The 19758-nt window shown below is 31.4% G+C and overlaps 2 protein-coding genes across 6 annotated transcripts; one reads left to right on the top strand and one right to left on the bottom strand.

The window, feature by feature from the left end:
- Positions 1–1812: 1812 nt before the first annotated feature.
- Positions 1813–4364, bottom strand: LOC104737572 (uncharacterized). 5 transcript variants are annotated; one of them, XM_087480464.1, is made up of 7 exons: positions 3969–4364; positions 3794–3815; positions 3636–3689; positions 3386–3425; positions 3143–3252; positions 3010–3057; positions 1951–2351 (listed from the first exon to the last, which is right to left on the bottom strand). In XM_087480464.1, the coding sequence occupies exons 4-7, from the start codon at positions 3391–3393 to the stop codon at positions 2125–2127; spliced, it is 393 nt and encodes a 130-aa protein (XP_087336590.1). In that variant the 5' UTR covers positions 3394–3425; positions 3636–3689; positions 3794–3815; positions 3969–4364; the 3' UTR covers positions 1951–2124. The 5 variants fall into 5 exon arrangements, 3 of the variants coding, with proteins under 3 accessions (XP_087336589.1, XP_087336590.1, XP_087336591.1); XM_087480465.1 differs by lacking the exon at positions 3969–4364 and having other exon boundaries at positions 3151–3252; positions 3794–3901; XM_087480463.1 differs by lacking the exon at positions 3794–3815 and having other exon boundaries at positions 1813–2351; positions 3386–3768.
- An 8393-nt stretch (positions 4365–12757) lies between these two features.
- On the top strand, positions 12758–14939 carry LOC104737571 (uncharacterized). The gene is made up of 3 exons (XM_010457773.3): positions 12758–13021; positions 13111–13502; positions 13613–14939. The coding sequence occupies exons 1-3, from the start codon at positions 12974–12976 to the stop codon at positions 14808–14810; spliced, it is 1638 nt and encodes a 545-aa protein (XP_010456075.1). The 5' UTR covers positions 12758–12973; the 3' UTR covers positions 14811–14939.
- Positions 14940–19758: the final 4819 nt, after the last annotated feature.

Here is a 19758-nt window from a genome sequence, read left to right as displayed (position 1 = left end):
TGTTCTTTCTTCAATCTATGCAAGATTTTTTTTTTGTTTTTTTTTTTGTGTAAGAATATGTTTCACCCGTGGAATATTATACTAATAGTATTAAATAAGTCCATTGTCTATAATAATGATTATTGTGATAATTTTATTATGGAAAATTTAAATATGTGAATAGTAATCAGTTTTTTTTAATAGGTGAATAAATTTGGATTTTGAAAATGTTTTAGATCTAATAATGTTATAATAATTAAATATATTATAAAAATGATTAAAATATATTTTAAAATTAAAATGTATGATTTTTTAATTAATTCAAAAGGAATATTATTTAATCATTTAATAGCAATTATGTGTAAATATCCATAAAAATAAGAGCAATAAATTCATTGGTGTCTCAAGCTCTCCAGCGACGACATTTCTCTATTAATATATAGGGGATATGGCTATAAAATCAAACAAAATTAATTATCTAAAATATCTCTAGTAAATTGATTCCTATTTATCTAAATTAGTTTGGGTTTATATTTATATAATATTTATATCTAACATAACTTTCCTAAAATAAATCTACAATAAATTTCTGTTTTCCTTCAAATTTAATTATCTCAAATTTTTCTAAAAAATAAATAAACAATCTAATATTCTATTTCAAATAAAAATTAAAATTTTGACTTCAAATATTATAATTAAGAAATTGAAACTGATTTTATCTTCTACACTAACATAACAAAAAAATCATAATTTTGGTAATCAAATACAGTATAGGTTATGACACTTAGATTAAATCTAAAAAATAATAAAAATTTAAATTAGATAATTTCAGTACTAAAAAAACTGTAAGAAAATAAAATATATATGTGTAAAAGTAAAGATTATCCCATGGTATACCACAGGTTAAATCCTAGTAAAGAAGAATTTACAAAGTTATTAATTCTAATGATTACGACTGGTATATCAATCAAAATTTTTGATATTGTATGTTTGAAATTTGAGAAAATTAGGGTGGATAACATCTTTGTGGGGAAAAAAGCTTAAACATACCTCATCTATTTTTATTTTAAACAAAAACTGCTTCATCTTTTTTCGTTAGAAAAATAATACCTCGTTTAATTAATTGATGTTGATTAATACCTCAATATTTAAATGTTGTAATTTTAATACCTAGCACGTGTATTATTATTTGAAAATTAAAATTTTATCCTTAAAAATTTAAGTTTCTATTTGTTTTAAATAAACAAGGTATTAATTAAACGAGGTATTATTTGTCCAACGAAAAATATGAGGTATTTTTTTCCAAAATAAAATAAATGAAGTATTTTCAAGCTTTTTCCTATCTTTGTGAACTTTTATATGCATTTTTGACACTTTTGAGATCCATTTACATGAGTGTCATCTAAATGATGTTTATTAATGGGATTTAATTTGGCCAATTAACGTGCATAATACACGTAAGAGCATGTCCACTAGTAGTTTGTGAGCATGTCCACTAGTAGTTTTTATTAGGGGTATTCTTAGTTAAAACAAAAAAAATAAAATAAAATAAAAAAAAGTTGAGAAATGTTGCATCTACAAGCATCCTGAGAATCGTTTTAGACATGTGTCAGTCTAGTATAAGCTAATTTTTCTTTTTCAGATTTATTATTTAAATATATAATAATATTAAACAAAAATATTTTTTTTTTTTTGGTGAGAAAACAAAAATAATTAACATATCTTATTTTGAGACACGATGAAGCATTTCTCCGATGCAGATGGTCTAACGCACCCTCATACACACTTTTCTGCGTTTTCACGTACCAGAATTTGGTATGATACATGAGCGTACCAAAAACAACAATGCATTTTACACTTTTGTTTTTTTTAACTTATCCCCTTCTCATATTGTGTCACATATGTGTTGCATATAGCAATAGGGAACCTTGGAATCTTAGTTTCTACAGAAAAGAAAGAAAAAACAAAACAAAAAAGAGAACACCTTGTACTCCACTAGAAATCCTCTACTAAGTTGCTTATAATTAAATTTATTATATACTTAATATTAAACTAATCAAATCAATCCACTAAGGACTATAAACAAAATCTCCCTTCCACTAGAGAACCCTATCAGAATTTCTTCTCTCCAGTTTCATCTTTTTTTCAGTTGTAAGAACACGAGAATCTTAAATAGATAAGCTGCAATGTGAATATAAAAGAGACATGACCAGAAGAGAGTATTGTACACACAGACCAGTAGCGCACATGACTCCATGACTCCATTCTCTTTGCTAAATGAGGAGAAGGAACTGTCACAAGAGGCAATGAAGTGTCAGATGCGGATACCATTTGCTCGTTTGTCACCTCTTTTCCCTCCACAGTCTCACTTCCTACAAAAAAAAAAAGAAGCAAAGTCTGATGAGATCCAAACACGACTAACTGCCCTGGACAACACATTGATAGAGAGGACGGCGATTCATGGATTTTCCGAAGAGCCAAAAGAACTCATTTCTAGATATAATAATAGTACAGATCTTGTGATTGTGCTTCAACCATTTCTTGGAAAATGACAAATCCTGTAACTATTATTAGCATTCAGCCACTAGGCACAACCATCATTGGAGAAAATTTGCTTCCCCAGTTGTCAGCTTCATGTATTCACATTATTGATAATATACCACAACTAAAAAAGAGATAATTGGTTCAACCAGTTCAAAAATGACAATTTTGTTACTTGTAACTGACTCATTGTAACTATTTTAAGCAATCTGCAGCTTCAAATTCGATTTCCTAGTTGCCAACTTCATTAATATATGTTATGTAATTGGCCTTCAAAGACATCACTAGGAAGACAAGGACTCTGTAGCAACGTCTCCACATTCTTTCAGCTAGAATTTTACTAAATTTCACGCATCGTTTAACTTCACATGTTGATAAAGGAAACCTAGTAAGAGATGACGCAAGACCAAAACAATAGCATATTGCGAAAGGTAAAGGCTTGAACATGGAAAAAAATTTCCATTAGAATAGAAAGTTACAAATTCACACCATTAGAACAGCTTGTAGATTTTTGCATCTCAGATGCTCCTCCATTGGCTGCACAACAAAATCTCATTACGAGAGACAAAAACTACAACCATATTATAAAACATGTTACGCAACACATCAATAAAGTAAGTACATTTTAACCTAGAAGAGCCATTGATTGAACTTGTTCTTATCTCGTGAAATCCAGTTCTGACCTCCTTTGTCTCTAACAAGCCGAGTACGAAGAACATTGCTAAACCACACCTATAAATAAGTAAAATCCAAATACTACTTAAGCTAATCCCAAGATCAGAATTTTACAACCAAAATGCAATAATGCTATTGGAGCTTTAGTTAGCCATAAACTCTAACAAGAGATTGCAAACAAAGGAGTTACCTCGTCATGATTTTAGGCCATGGAACTGGATGACGGTAACCTGTAGGAGGCAGAACCAAGCAATTCAAGCCTTTACCTTTCGCAGGAGAATGACGCTCGAATATCTCACCTCGCTTAGTCGATTTGAGCTTCTTGATCACATCAGTATTATCCAAACAAGGTATATACTCTATCGTGCTCTCAGGACATTACGATTCAAGAACTTATGGACATTGAAGACTAAGAGAACAAGAGCAAAAAAGAGTTTTACCTTAACATCTTGGTGGAACTCAAGTTCAATTCCCCTTTCCCGTTTCTCTTCGATCTGTTACTCAACCAGTAGAAAACAATGCTAAGAAGATGCACCAACTTCTATGGAAAGAACCTTGCCATTGTCTGTCTACCTAACAAGTTGATTCAATACATTACCTTCTTGTCTTCATAGAGCCGTCTAGCATTAAGAGCTCCAAGTATAAGAATAGTAGCCATTTTTGCTCAATTGAAGAATGCAACAATGGAGATGCAAATTAAACGATTCTCAATTGTAATCTCAGGATAATATAAACTACGTACAAGAGCTTCATAGCATATTTGTTGGAATTACCTTTGGAATCTCCGGTTCCGCCTCCACCACTGTTGCCGCCGAGAGGAGTGGCGCGAGCGCCGAACTTATTTGAACAAAAATTGTTGAGGAAAGAACTGAAGGTTCGGCGATGAGTATGGTGGAAGCAGCGGAGATGTGTGTAGCGAGTCAACAGATAGACATTCTGAGTAAATCGAGGTCTCATGGCGGTTTATTTCCAGTGGCCCTTTTGCTCTTAGAGGGATTTTAGCTTTTAGGGTTGCTGCTATTTGACTGTTTTGGTTGGTTACGAGCTGAATCGAATGATTTTTACGATCTTCAGATGAATCGGCGGTTGATTCGCCTTTTGGATCGAGAGAGAGGATCGCATAAGAAAGAAAGAAGAAAATGAGATCTTTTTTTTTTACGCAACAACGTACCAGAACATGCTGATCAAAGGTCAATTAATAACTTAAGGTGTACTCAACCACGATCTAGTGATATTGTCGTAACACTTCGAGATTGAATCCTTAGACACCAAATAATCACATATGAAATTATAAATATTAAATATAGGTAAGACAAAGAAGAGTTTGTGTATGAAAGTCACTAACAAAAGTTGTAAATTAAAGAGTGTTTAAATCAATCAATTAAAAGCATTGGGTATTGGGAATCATCATAGAGCTATGATAACAAATACAGAATATTTAGATGGAATTAATTAAGGACCGTTCTTGAACACAAATCACTAGTGTATAGCTAACCCACTCCCGCAGCGTTAATTATCTATGTAATGAACGTTTTAAACCTTAAACTCTCGTTTGAATTCAGATTATCAAGCAAGCATTAACAAGGTTCAAGTTTGATATGTTCACAAAGTGTCTTAACTTCAATTCTCGTTGGCTAAGAATCACTTTGCTCACCTTTGTTATTTTCAGGAAATTCAACCGCACTTTTGATGCATAGATGAATAAATCCTAAGAACATAAACTAGGTAGCTAATCTAGTTACATCAATAAGAGCAAGTAGCAACAAAGATGAAGAACAACAAGATCAATTCCAATCTAACAACCTAACATCAATTAAATCATAAATCTCTTTAGAAACCCTAAACCCAACAGAGAAACTACTCAGACATGGAGATGAAAGAACAACAATTAAATCAATGATGAAGAAAACATAATTGAATTGCAAAAGAATAGAGAATATGGTTTAGAAATTTTCTCTAAAGTGTCAAGAATGATTAGAGATCCTCTCAATACATAATAGTCTCAGAAAAAAAAGCTTATGTCTCTGGAAGCCGAACCTCTAACTTAAATATCAAAATAAAACCCTAAAAGTCGTTTTAAAACGAAAAAGGAAAACGGTCGGGACGAGATCAGTCGATTTCAAGTGAGATTGGTTGATCCTGTGTCTTTTCATGCGTTTGTTCCATCTGCTTGCTAATCCGATCAATCTTTACCAAACTAGCTCCACATGTATGTTTTCATCTCCAAAACATTCACTACCATTCTAAAGTAACCTAATACCTTTACAAACTCACAAAAGACTAAAAAAGACTCTAAAAGCACACTTTGATCCAATGAAAACAAAACAAATGAAAAAACTATGATTAAACCCCTATAAAATACAGACACATCACATATGTATCGTTGCTCCAGTTCCCTATTTCAGAAACGTTTCTCGCCTTAGTGAACCGAATTATGAGTTTTTTAATTTTTTTTAATCCAAAAAAATGAGCAATTTTAAGAAAATCCCCTTGTAAACATGCTCTTATATATGCAAAAAGAGAAATAAACAAAGTAACTGACATGATATCTAATTCGTTGATGTTACCATTTTAATATAGTATAGTGTCATCATTTTTTTGTCAACTCTAGATATATCATATATATAGGTTATCATTGTTTTATAAAACTCATACAACATTGGGAAGATGAATATTTTAGCATTTTGAAGAACAATAAGATTTATAGATATTTAATATATTAAAAATTTTGAATTAGTTACTTTTCTAAAAAGGGTACTATGTTAGAAAACACAAGTGAACAAAAATTTAACTAGTTTAGAATTGCAAGAAATTGACATCTATACTTAAGTCTTAACAACTTTTTTTTGTTTAAGGTTCGGACATTACCACAACTGACCACGAGTCCACAAGGCACAAGGTACATAACACTTCCACAATTCAATATCGCTGATTCGCTTCTGTTAAGTGGTAACAATATATATGTCATAACCGTATAGAAACTCTGATTAATCCGATGTTATAATTTTTAAAAAACTACTAATCCATTTGTAAGAAAAACCTAAGATATAAAATGGTACTAGGTTTTATCCCGTGGTACACCACGGGTCTATTATTTTGTTGATATAATACTGTAATAGTTTAGTGGTGCTTGTAGTCGATGGTGAATTGCATCTCTATATATACTGTTAACGGTTGTAGATAGGTTTTGTATAAACTCTTGATTCGCAAGTTAAGAATATACATTTTATGATTTGGTTAACTATGATTTAGGAATGAATGATATGACATTCTTATTTTGATTGTCAATTGATATTTTTGGATTAATAGTGTACATTTAAAGCTAATAAGAACTTAGGAAATATGTAATCGTTTATTAAACGCAAATTAGATATTTCCTAAGATGTATTCATCTTGAATTAGTTGCTATATTATATGGATGTGATTACAGAATTTATGTTATCAGTTCTTTTTGTCAAACTCAGCTTTAAAAATTCGGCATGTAAATTAGATATTTTCTAAGATACAATAGGAATTAATTGACATTAATTGGATGTAAATAAGTACGCTATAGATTTGAAACCGACCCAAAATATTCGGTAATCTTAAGGAAGATCCGGATAATTGAATCGGTTATAATTTTAGTTAAAAATCTGACTCGAAGTTGGCAAAAAGCCAAAAAGTGATGGTACTCTATTGTACTTTAAAAATGTATTTCGAGCTCTATATGTGGATATACTTGTTTGATTATAAATATCCTAAGAAAAATTTTAAAATATAGATTCGTTTATAAAAATTCAAATCACATCAAATGCGGAAAAAAATCTAAAATTTATTAATTTTATGAATTAAATAGTAATTAAAATAATTAAATATAAGATTAAATAAAAGTGCAAAGAGAATTATATTTTAATCTAGCATATTGATTTAAATTAGGTAGATAGTTTTTAGGAAATTAATATCATTAAATAAGAAAATGATTATATTTGGTTGTAAAGATTGCTGAAAATTTAGTTAAGACTTATTTAGATACATAAATAAGAGATAATGACATAAAAATGTACTTCAAAAATATTAAGATAGATGAATGTGACACGTGAAATCTCGTCTTCATGCACGTGTAGGGCACGTCGTCCATCCTGTCGAAGATTTTTGTTTTTGTTTAGTCAAAAACATGAGGTCACAATGGATGATGATCTCGACATATGATTGGTTTATGTTGCAAATCTTAATGATAAATAATAGTACTAATTACTTTCTATGTCAGATGATAAAAAAATCGTTTGTTTGCCGCCAAAAAAAAAAGAAAGTAAACTAACATCTACAAGAAAGTTACAAATTTTTATAGGAGTGGCCTTTAAGTCCTTATTTATCAGATTTTATATACACAAATAATTCCATGAATTTTTATGCATACAATATTATAAATGGGACAAATAAGATTTAAATTATCTTTAATTTATAACATATTTAATTAACTATATATTTTTGAAAAGAATGAAAAAAATACAATAGAGTGATTATTTTCCTATCTATATGGAAGTATGGAATCACGCGTGCTAAATTTAACTGAAAATGAAATAGAATTATATTTCAAAAACTAAAATATAATCATATATAACTCAACTAGAAGAATAAACGCAGTAATCTAAATATGGTAATTAAAATATATTATCATAAACTACACATGTGGATGTGGGTCAAATTTGGATAAGGGAATCTTTAGGGCTTCACAACAAAGTTTTGCCCTCATTGGATACAAACACGTATTGATAATTGAAGAGCTATACCATTAATCTATATATCTATTTTAGTTAACTTATAGCTTAAATAGCAAGTTACACTTAGATGAGATCTCATTGGAAAGGTGTTATTATATATTTCACTACTTTGCATTTTAACTAATGACAGAATAGAATGAAAATGGTCAAAATCAATGCGTAGTTGTGTATAAAAAATATGAATAGATCGAAATTAGTGGCAACTAATGGACCACTCACGAGATTGCATTCGCATATCTGTAAACTTCAGTACTATACTTTAATTTAACTAATTATGCATTTCTGTCATATTTAACCTCCAACTGTTTGCATGTTAAAATATATATATTTAAACACTATTTCTATATATCCGCAAATTTTCTTGAAAAACCACTAATTTAGTTTGTAGTATGTAAAATTTGAATTTACGAAATATCTCTGCTAGGGAACTACAATGTAGTGTATTCAGTAAACGCAATACAGTATACAACTTTGACTCTATACAACAAACACACACACAAAAAACTCAGATAGTGATCATTAAACTTCTCTTTCCTTTTTTGTTTTTTTTTTCTGGACAACACATTAAACTTCTCTTTCATAGTCCTGAATACTAGTAGTATTAACGTAGCATATTTTAGATTTTTTTGGTTATTTAATGTACAATTAGTAAACTCCCACCAAACAACAACTACTCGGCAGCTGTTCCTGCAGAAATATAAGAACTATTGTAGAAGGGATCCAATGAGGGGAAATATCCGTTAACAATTTCATTTGCCATTGTTATATATATAGTTAATATTGACAGGTCTCGCAATTTGTTTATTGCCTACAAAATTCATTAGCTGATTAAAGTGAACATGAATAGCATATACGGAGGGGATAACATATAGCATTTCCCTTAAAACGAATAAATAGTTACTACATACGGAACGGAACAGAAAAAAAAAATGTATTACAAAACACAACATGTGTTTGCCCACTTGAAACATTAAATGACTTGCTCGCTTCTAACTCGGCACTTTGTATCCTTAACATTTAAAATTTGATGTCAATGTCTTAAATAACTTAAGAAACCAACCATTATGTATCATGTCATAATTCTTTATATTACTTCCTTAAATATGGATCCTCCTATGCCTGTGCCTACCTATACATACCAACACTATAACTAGCAGCCTTAGCTGTATATACATGAGACAGATTCATTACGGGAGAGTTGCATATTAAATAAACAAAGAAATTAAGAGATCACTACTTAACAACTTAGGGGATAATTATTATTATGTGGAGTACTACTATACAAACACAAGCTTCATACTTTCATAGATGTTTAAAAGAAAAAATAATGAAAAAAAAAACAGATTGACAACACTACACAAAAGTAATGGGTTAGTTAATCCAGAATGACATCATAAGTACTTTCACAAATTATACAGTTAACTAAACAAATATCACGATTTTGATCAGCTGGTGTAATTCTCAAGTTTTATGGAATCTATATTCCACAATTTTACCAATCAATTCAATCACTGAGTTTAAGTACAATTTACAACCATCATTTATATTATAATAGTATGTAGTTATCGATCTAGCGTGTGCATCAAATCAAAACTCATTTTGTTTCTTTCGAACAACACTGAAAGACATCGGATATCAAAATACCTAAATACGTACAAATATAACAAGCTAAAAATGTATACATAGTAGTAAACAAACGAAGAAAAAAGAGAGAGAGCTTAAGAGCTGGATAAATGAGCTGTGAAACATGTTTGCATAGAAAGAAACCAAACCAGACTCATTTGATACATATAGAACTTGTCATGTTATTTTGCAATTATGTCATTCTTTGCTGGCCCCTTCCACACATTAGAGCCCAATTCAAGAATTCATAATAGAAACTCATACATAATCATTTATTATTCCTAGGATAAGACATATAAATAAGTATATAAAAACTATATATAGTATGATTTTGTGAACACCGCAATTATCAGTCATGTTTATATTTTCATATAAAAACATATTCCAAAAAGAATTGTTAGTGTCTGAAAGGGAATCGAATCATGAACGTATATTATTTGTTTTTGAATGACCAATAATTATATGGTTAGCGCATAAGATTGTACTTTTCCAACATTGTGGCACAATTAATCAGTGTATCAAAATAATAATTATGTATATAAAAATTAATAATCTCTAAATAATTGCTTTATTTTGGAGTATTGGACATTTGGACTTACGAGCATATATCATTGCATGAACTATATCTATCCCGTGGTGTCTATACTTAACAATAACATAATCGTTTTCCTTGGGGTACCTATTGAGTCAAGAATTGGTACAATGTGCAAAACTATTTTACAATTACTCTTTTTGTCTTTGAATGATTGATGTTTGAACGATTTCACGCTAATTAAGAAATAATGATTAATAATTTTAAATATTACTCCCTCCGTTTCAAAATATAAGATGTTTTAGAAAAAAATTTTGTTTCATAATATATGATGTTTTCAAGTTTCTATGTAACTTTTAGATTAGTTTAGTATTTTCTATTATGCAGTATTGTTTCTGATTGATTGAACTTGTTAAAATAAATATTTCTTAATCTGCGTGCTTTAGTTAAAACATCCTATATTTTGAAACGGAGGGAATAATAAAGTTTTCTTACTAAAAGTATTATATATTTATAAACCAATGACTATTGAATTTTATTAATGACCACTTCTTGAAATTGACAAAAGTTTAATATTAATTAACTAAAAGTAGTAATACATTAATCCACAAACAAAAATAAATCATATAAAATCAATATTTGTGGGACACAAATAAATCACATAACATCAATCACATAACATAGGTATTATTATTTATCTATGTGGTTCTACATATAAATGAAATGGGTTTAGATCACTAGGTCAAATCATTCATTGAAGTGACTCTATTCTTGTACTAGCTTCGTTTATTTTATTTTTACACGCTATCAACATTGTATTACACGCTATCAACATTGTACAATAAAAAAAAAGTCAATATTGATAGAATCATTAGGATCCAGATTACAATATAAGAACAAGAGAAACAATGACTCATTCCGTGACATTTGTCTTGAACAAATGATGGTGAAAACTAAGAATATGTCATCTAGAGCCTCTTTCTAGTTTCTACGAATATTGTTTCTTCGCTTTATTCTCTTCGATTTTTTTTTTGTTAAAAAGCATTCAGAATGATGAAATATTGAACTTAGATAAGGCATTTTTTATCCTTGTTGTTGATGCAATGATTCACTAATTTTTTTGGCAATTTTTTTATGGCCGAGTTTAATTTATTTGATACGCTCGTATAGGAGAATGCCACGTTGAAGCTAATACAAACTACAAAGTCATATTCTTGGCGTTAACGCAACCATTTCCTTCTTACTTATATTAATTACAATTTTTTTTCCTGCTACCAAAAAGTATTTTGTGGTTACTTTATTTCCCTCCCCTTTATATTTTTTTCCTTCAACAACACGATATTACCATTACCAATTTACCATGTCAGTTTCCTCGTTTAAAAGGTTCATAAAATATGTTGACATAAAAAAACAAAAACTATTATTTCGGTTTAAATAGTATTGTTATAGGACGAATAAAAAGGGTACATAGAAAAAGAAAAAAAAAACTAACGCAGAGCATAAATTTTCCTCTCCGACTGAACTTTTTTTTAAAATACCTACCTATTTTAAATTTGTTTAATAATATAAAAAAATTGCTGCTACTTTTTTAAAAAAAAATGGTTTCTTTTGAAAATCTATAAAAACAAAATTGAAAAATTTATTGCGTCTAACCTCGAGCGGTATAATTGTTGCGTGCATGAGATATCAGCAGCAACTGCAAAAAGCAAACCCGTTAGTTGGAGAACATTTACTTTTGTACCTTTGCATATTTATTATTGTATTTTTTACACATAAAAATCTATATATATATATATATACTGTGGATGACATATAGATAATTTGGTATATTAATTCATCATAAGTGAATTTTGACTTGTAATCTAGTGATAATTAATCACTTTTTATCTAACATCTTAAAGAGTCAATCTCCCTCCAAAGATTAAATATGTCACGTACTACACATAATATATATATATATATATTCACTTTTTAGTTTAGAGAGAGAGAGAGAGAAAGACTTTAAAGCCAACCAAAGCAGGCCATACTTTTTATCTAAATCTTGTACCCATATATAAATAATAGTATATACATGTGCATTCATTGAAAAGCTTAAAATATATTTGTATTTTAATAAAAACTAAATAAAGTCGAAAGCTTTCTCCTCATTGAAGAAAACGATTAAAAACTAAAAAAAATCCTTCGATAAAACAATTTAAAATATCTAGCATGACTCGCAAATCGCAATCTATTTTGATCACTAAAGTTAACCACATAATATATTTTTTTGGTTGTTGTTTGACATTAAAGTTAGCCACATAATTTTGGGATATCAACAGTAATAGTAAGTTTTATTATACATATCCAAGTTAAGAAAAAAATATACTACTAGTACTTGCGAAAAATGCCTTGGAAAAATGATTAATACTATATTTTTTTCTATTTCGGAACCCCAAAAAAAAAAGGTGTATTTTAGGAAATAATGAATGAAGGGTGGAATCATGATAGGTTTTTATGGTGAGCAAAGCAATAGTGTTGTTGCCAGCTAGGATAAAAGAAAAAAGAAGAGCCTCAAACCAAAAAAGGATCCAAAGTACATTTAGGGGTAAATATGTCATTTTAAACATTCATCTTCTTACTACTCTCTACTATTCCACAACTCGCTTCCATATTTAAGACACTCGAATTCTTCACATGATTTTTCAAAATCTCTCTCTCTCTCTCGTGTTTTCGACTTTTCCTCTCTCTCTCTCTCTATATATATATAAAAATTAAAATTAATTTAATTTTTTTCCGGATCGAGAGAAGAGAGAAAAGTTCTTCTTCTTCTTCTTCTTCGTGTTCTGGATTTTGTTTCAGACGAAGACCATAAGAATTTACGTCAATGGCGGTGTATGGCGAGAAGAAGCATTGGTGGCTCCGTAACAAGAAGGTCAGTGTGTGTAATCTTTGCCTCTCCAATTTGGGATTCGAAATCGATCTGATCAAATTTTTGTTGTGTTTGTAATTTTGTTCGTCCAGATCGTTGATAAGTATATGAAAGAAGCGAGGAATTTAATAGCGAGTCAAGATCCAAACGACGTGACATCGGCTCTGGATCTTCTCGAATCTGCGCTCTCTGTGTCTCCACGTTACGAACTCGCTCTCGAACTCAAAGCCAGATCGCTTCTTTACCTCCGTCGATTCAAAGACGTCGCCGATATGCTTCACGATTACATCCCTAGCCTCAAATTAGCCGCCGAAGATTCCCCCGGCGACCTCTCTTTTACTCATTCTTCTCGTGAATCTGTCAATCTTCTCAACGATCATCATCATCACGACGACTCCTCCTTTAAATGCTTCTCTGTCTCTGATTTGAAGAAGAAGGTCATGGCAGGTCTCAGTAAAAACTGTGACGAACAAGGGCAATGGAGGTCATTTATTTTCCCTTTTTTTTTTAACCCATCTCTTAATTAGTAATCCATTTTTAAAACCCGACCCGGATTTTTTTTTGATTCGGATCTTTTCTTCTTCTGTTACACAGATATTTGGTTTTAGGTCAAGCTTGTTGCCATCTAGGTCTGATGGAGGACGCTATGGTTCTTCTCCAAACCGGTAAACGCTTAGCCACAGCCGCGTTTCGCCGTCAGAGCATCTGCTGGTCCGACGACAGCTTCATTCTCTTCTCCTCCTCCTCCTCCAACGACGGCGGTTCCTCTCCTCCTCCTCCTTCCGTTGTCGTCACTTCCGGATCTCAGCCACGATCCGAGAGCATCGCTCACGTTCTATCACACATCAAGCTACTCTTACGACGCCGCGCCGCCGCACTCGCCGCTCTCGACGCTGGGCTCTACTCCGAATCGATCCGCCATTTCTCCAAAATCTTAGACAGCCGCCGTGGCGCGCCCCAGGGGTTTCTCGCCCAGTGCTTTATGCACCGCGCCTCCGCCTACAGATCCGCCGGACGAATCGCGGAATCAATCGCCGACTGTAACAAAACCCTAGCCTTAGACCCGTCGTGTCTCCAAGCCTTGGAAACCAGAGCCGCGTTGCTAGAATCCGTTAGGTGTTTCCCGGACTCGCTTCACGATCTCGAACACCTGAAACTCCTCTACAACTCCATCTTACGTGATCGGAAACTACCCGGTCCGGTTTGGAAACGGCACAACGTCCGGTACAGAGAAATACCGGGGAAACTATGCGTCTTGACCACGAAGATCCAGCAACTGAAGTCGAGAATCGCAAACGGAGACCTCGGGAACGTGGATTACTACGCTCTGATGGGAATCAGACGTGATTGCTCCAGATCAGAGCTGGACCGAGCCTACTTGTTACTCAATTTAAAACATAAACCGGAGAGATCAATGTCATTTATCGACCGGTTTGACTTAACCGATGATGAGGAAGAATTAGACTCGGTTAAGGACCGAGCCAGGATGTCAACTCTATTACTATACAGATTGATCCAGAAAGGCTACTCAGTCGTGACAAGTAACATCGTCGCAACGGAACAAGCTGCCGAGAAGCAACGGAAAGCCGTGGCAGCCGCAGCTGTAGTCACGGAAACTCATCAGCGGAGTAATATCATCGAAACGCCGATTAGAGCTGTGAACAACAGTAATAATAATACGAATGTGGTGAAAGGAGTGTTTTGTAGAGATTTGACGGTGGTTGGGAGTTTGATTGCGCGGACCGGGTTTAACCAACCGATTCCGGTTAAATACGAAGCGCTTAGTTGCTGAAATTTGTTTGACCCGGCCAAGGGTGTTTCTTCTTCTTTGTTTCTCTGCATTTATTTTTGTTGTTGTGTACAAAAGAAAGATTCACATTGGATGAAATTATGGATAATAAGAATATTGTCTGCCCGAGAATTTTGGAGCTATCTCCCTTGTTTGCTTCTTCTTATTTATTCCTCACTCTGCCTAAACGACAAAAAAAAAACACAAAAATGTGATCCGTATTATTCCGTAATAACATAATAATGAAATATTTACATCACTATAATCACATTTGTGTTTCTGTTTCTCATGAATATTATATATAATAAGATTGGAAATTTGTTTTTTCGTTTGGAAGAGAATGTACACAAAATCCAGATACTAATAAACATTCAAAACACAATATTTTTTTATATCAATAATCGTTATAATCACTTTAATATTTTTGTTTTTTATTTGTACTTTTAATATTTTTGTTAGTTGATACTCTTGTTTTAGAAATAGCTAGGCGCTAGTCGGGCGGTGAATGAGGGCCTAGCCATTAATCGGAAAATCGGATTAAAATCGGGATTAATCGGGACTAGTTTTAGGGGTTTTATCTATATACATCTATAATATAGTAAAATTGTAACATATTGTTAGGATTCGTCGGTGGTGCAGTGGCACATACAATCCAGAGTTCACGGGTTTGAGCCTCACCAATCTCTTTTTTGGTTTTTTCTCGATTTTTCATTAATGAATACAAAATGACGAAAATGTCCTCATCTTCTTCCTTATTGATATCGATCTGAAAACCCTAATTAAGCTGGGTTTTCATTTTCTTGGCAATTATTCTTCATTCTACTTTGTTATTCTTATAGTTTTAGCCTTTATATGATAGATCTACAACAAAAATCATAGTTAGAACATCAAAAACCTCAAAAAAAAAATTTATTCCCAATTTTTTGGCCGATTGGATTCAAATCGCGGCGGCAGAAAGCTGCCTAGCGTGTAACCGGCGATTACACGACCGCCTAGACCGATTTTTAAAACAGGGGTTGATACACAAGTATTATTATTTATAGAGTAAATGTTGGTTATGTGGCTCCTACTCGTAACCATTAAAAAAACAAAAAGAAAAAGAATAAAAAAAATAATGCGGAATGGAATAAACAGTTTTTGAAGAATGAAAAAAAAATCTACAGAGAAAAATAAAATAGTAAATGGTAACCAAACAATGAAAATGTTTTTAAAATATATTAAATATTAAATAAATTAAATTTCAATGATAATACTAATATTATTTTTAATGTATATATAATAAATTTTACATTTGATTTTAAAATAAAATATGTATAACAAATTTTAGATTTATCATATTAAATATCAATTAATTAATATTAACATATAATAATATTTTAAGAGTAATTTAAATTTATTTTACTACTCATACATTTTTCAAATAGAGCCTGAAGATTACTTTAACATAAAATTCCTATCAAAAATTTTTTTTCTGTCAATACATTGTGAAAATATGAATGTTTTTATATTACAAAATTAAATTTTATTAATAAACATATTTTTAATTTATTTTAAAATAAAAAACGAATTTTATTATTTGTTCTTCTTTTTGTTCCATTTGTCCCTCATCAATTTTGGGGAGGAACAATTTTGTTCTATTGTTCCTTATTTTTTGAAGAATGTAGAGGAATGTAAGGAAAATAATATTACTTTGTGGAATAGAGGGGAATGTTATATTCCTACTTATTCTTTTCCTAAATTTTGGTCACCAATTGAAGCTTGTGTATGTATAATGATATAACATTTTAGATATGGTTTCACATGATCTTTGCTGATATCATTTAAAGAACTATGTTTAGATATGACGTAGTTAATTTCCCTTACGAAATATCTTTAAAGTTTGTCTTTTTGGTTACAAGTGGAATACTTTATGAAACAATATAATACAAGTTAAGAATATTGTTTGAGATTTTGTGCAATTTACATTGTGATAGGAGGACCTTGTTTCTTTCTCAAGAGATTGGCTCTTATTCTGATAGGAGGAGCTAGATGTTATCTATGAGTTGGCTTTGGGAATTTATGATAAATCGCATTCGCAGGTGTTTCAGAAGAAAAAGTTTTCTATTCTTTTGATTTATAATTTTAAGGTTTTCCTAGTTACTTCTGCTTTTAGGTTTAAGAGTCGTCCTCTTTCAATTTTGGTCTTAGTATTATCTGCTTTGCATTTCTAATTTCTTTGTCTCTTTCCGATAAGACTTAGTTTCGAAGAATTTCTTTTCCGCTGGCTTGGTTTTTGGGAACTTCTTATAGTTCGTCAGCTTAGTTTCTTTCTTTTGAACTGTAGACTCTGGAGATATTTTTGTTTTCTGCCGGCGTTGTAATTTACTATGTAGCTTTTCAAGTTTTATAATATTGTCAGATGACAATGCCAAAAAAAAAGGTTTGTGCAATTTACAAAAATATATATGTATATATATATATATATAGTTTGAGAAGTGAGGTGATGAGGTTTTAGAGATCACACAACATGTTTGATTGTCTCGTCTCTTTGCTCCTACCTATGTGAGTTGTCGTCGTGTACTAGTTTGCATTTTCTTACTAAAAGTATATATCAAAATACTAGATAGACTGACTGAGAGAAAACATTTGATAATATATAAGCTATCACTAAAAAAAGAAAAAAAATTGATTATCAAATAAACTAAAATAAATTTATTATTAAAACTCTAACTCTTTCATACATAACTAAAGTTACAAATATAAAGTTCTGATTAATATTTTTGGTCTATAAATTAAAAGTAGTAAATTTGAAACCCATTTGATATACCAAGAATTTATAGGTTATTGTTTTGGGTTTGTGTTAATGATGTGGTTGTGTTATAAATCACTTATAACCAGAATCAATAATCAAGCCCGCGCGCGTGTTTCATCTTGCTGTTTTTTTTTTTCTTTTTGTGTCTGAAAGATTGTGTGTAACTAATAATTTTTTCAGATGGCAGGTTATTATCAGAATATATATATTAATATATGCAAAAAAGTTAACGATTTAAAGAAAGAATTGACAGAAGTCCAATCAAATGCACCCAAAACGAAGAAACTAGCAAAGGACAAAACTTTCCTCTCTTTGGAGATGACATATCGAGAGGTACATGAATGTATAATATTATATGTTTATTATTAATGCTACTGCTGCCCATAACGTTGGCTCTGCTTTTATTCACTTTCCCATTGGTTTTATTTTCGTTTGTCTTCTATTTGTTTTTTGTTCACTTTTTTACAAGTTAAGCCTTTTTTTGGTTTAATGTCTTTGCATGCCACAAATCAGACAGCACAATGGTAAAAGAGGGTTTGTTGATTTTACCAAGGTATAAAAGTATATAAAGAACCCAAGAACAGCAGGTTAGGTTGTATCAGGTGAAAGTTGAGACAAATGAGCGGACATAAAAATAGCAGATCACTCTTTAACGTAGTTGTTCTATCACTAAATTACTATTCAATAATTTTTTTACTTTTAAAAATTAATGCAATGAATTGTGTGCAGTTCAGATTTATTTGTTTTTTTGTGGTAAATGCAGGAGAAATACATGCAGATATGATCTACAGTTTTTTTGATGCTGTTCACCCTTGATATGCACTTGAACAACCAAATATTTGATCTACTTTTATTCTGCTTGATCTGCTTGACCCAATTGATCTGCTATGCCTAATATGTTTTCTCCATCAAAGTCTAAGGCTTTGAATAGGAGGACAGAAAAATAGCAGATCACCATTTAATGTAGTCGTTCGGTTATATGCTTTAGATATATTTTGAACATTTTTTTAAAAAACTTTCGAATATACTAAAGTAGAATATTGTGTTAACTATTTTATTTTTTTAGTAATGTTCCTCAAATGGTAATCATCAAAATTCTTTGCTAATAAGCTAGAAAGTTTTAAACATACACATGAATTGATTAGAATTCAATATATTTTCCATTAATTGATTAGGATTCAATATATTTTCCATTAATTGATTTGGATTCAATATCTTTTCCATGTAAGTCTCTTGCCTATACAAGTTTTTAAGTTTGAATGGTGACAACAATCAAAGCGGACAAATCCGCCAATGGATTAGACCGTCTTTATTTACCACTCATTAAATATAGTCCGCAACAATGTGGTTTAACGATAATAGAAAAAAAACCGTTACAAACCAATTACAGACTATTTTTATGTATAAATAGAGTTGGTCCGCAGTGGTCTGTTGTCCGTCCTATTTTTGGGACGGACTAAACCGCTGACGGATTTGTCCATCCTAACCGCTATCACCATTCATACCCTTTGTTAACAAGGAAAACAAAAAAATAAACATCATCCATCATCTTCTCGATCACACATTAGATTCAAAAAGCCTTTTCGAACACATGTCCAAAACTTACATACAATGCTCAAATCATCTGCCATCTACCATACCACCAGCGTTATTAGATCTAAGCATTGTCACTCCTCATTCCTCAACCCTTCACCAACAATAGACCCATTATGCAAATCATCATAAGATAAACCATCAAATTTTTTTAAAGATTTAAAACATCACCTAATAACTAGATTCGGTCTAGTAATAAAAAACATATACAAAACAAAAAAGCTTGACGGTGGAGCCAATAACACCCTTTGTTGAGAATACAAAGGATTTAGAAGTTCATAGTTCTGGTGGACGTTTTTTTAAACCACGGCCTCTCTCTAAAAATAAAAAACCTCTCCCTTCTCTATAGAAAACACCCGCCGTCGCCTAGGTCTAACCGGCTCTGGTGGCTTCCTTAGCACCGGAGCTGAGGTTTTCTTTCTTTTAGTCTCGTTTTATCTTGATTTTCGGCTCATCCATGTCTTTGTTTTCTTCCAACGACATCAAATCTGGTTTTTTCAGATCTAGATTATGAATCTTAAACCTTATCACCTTTTGGGTTCCTGGTGCTTGTTCTTGTATCTCCGT

The sequence above is a fragment of the Camelina sativa genome, chromosome 13, assembly GCF_030686135.1.
Source record: "Camelina sativa cultivar CO46 ecotype springtype chromosome 13, ASM3068613v1".
Taxonomy (NCBI): domain Eukaryota; kingdom Viridiplantae; phylum Streptophyta; class Magnoliopsida; order Brassicales; family Brassicaceae; genus Camelina; species Camelina sativa.
Note: the sequence above shows the minus strand (reverse complement) of the source record. Positions and strands in the feature narration are given on the sequence as shown.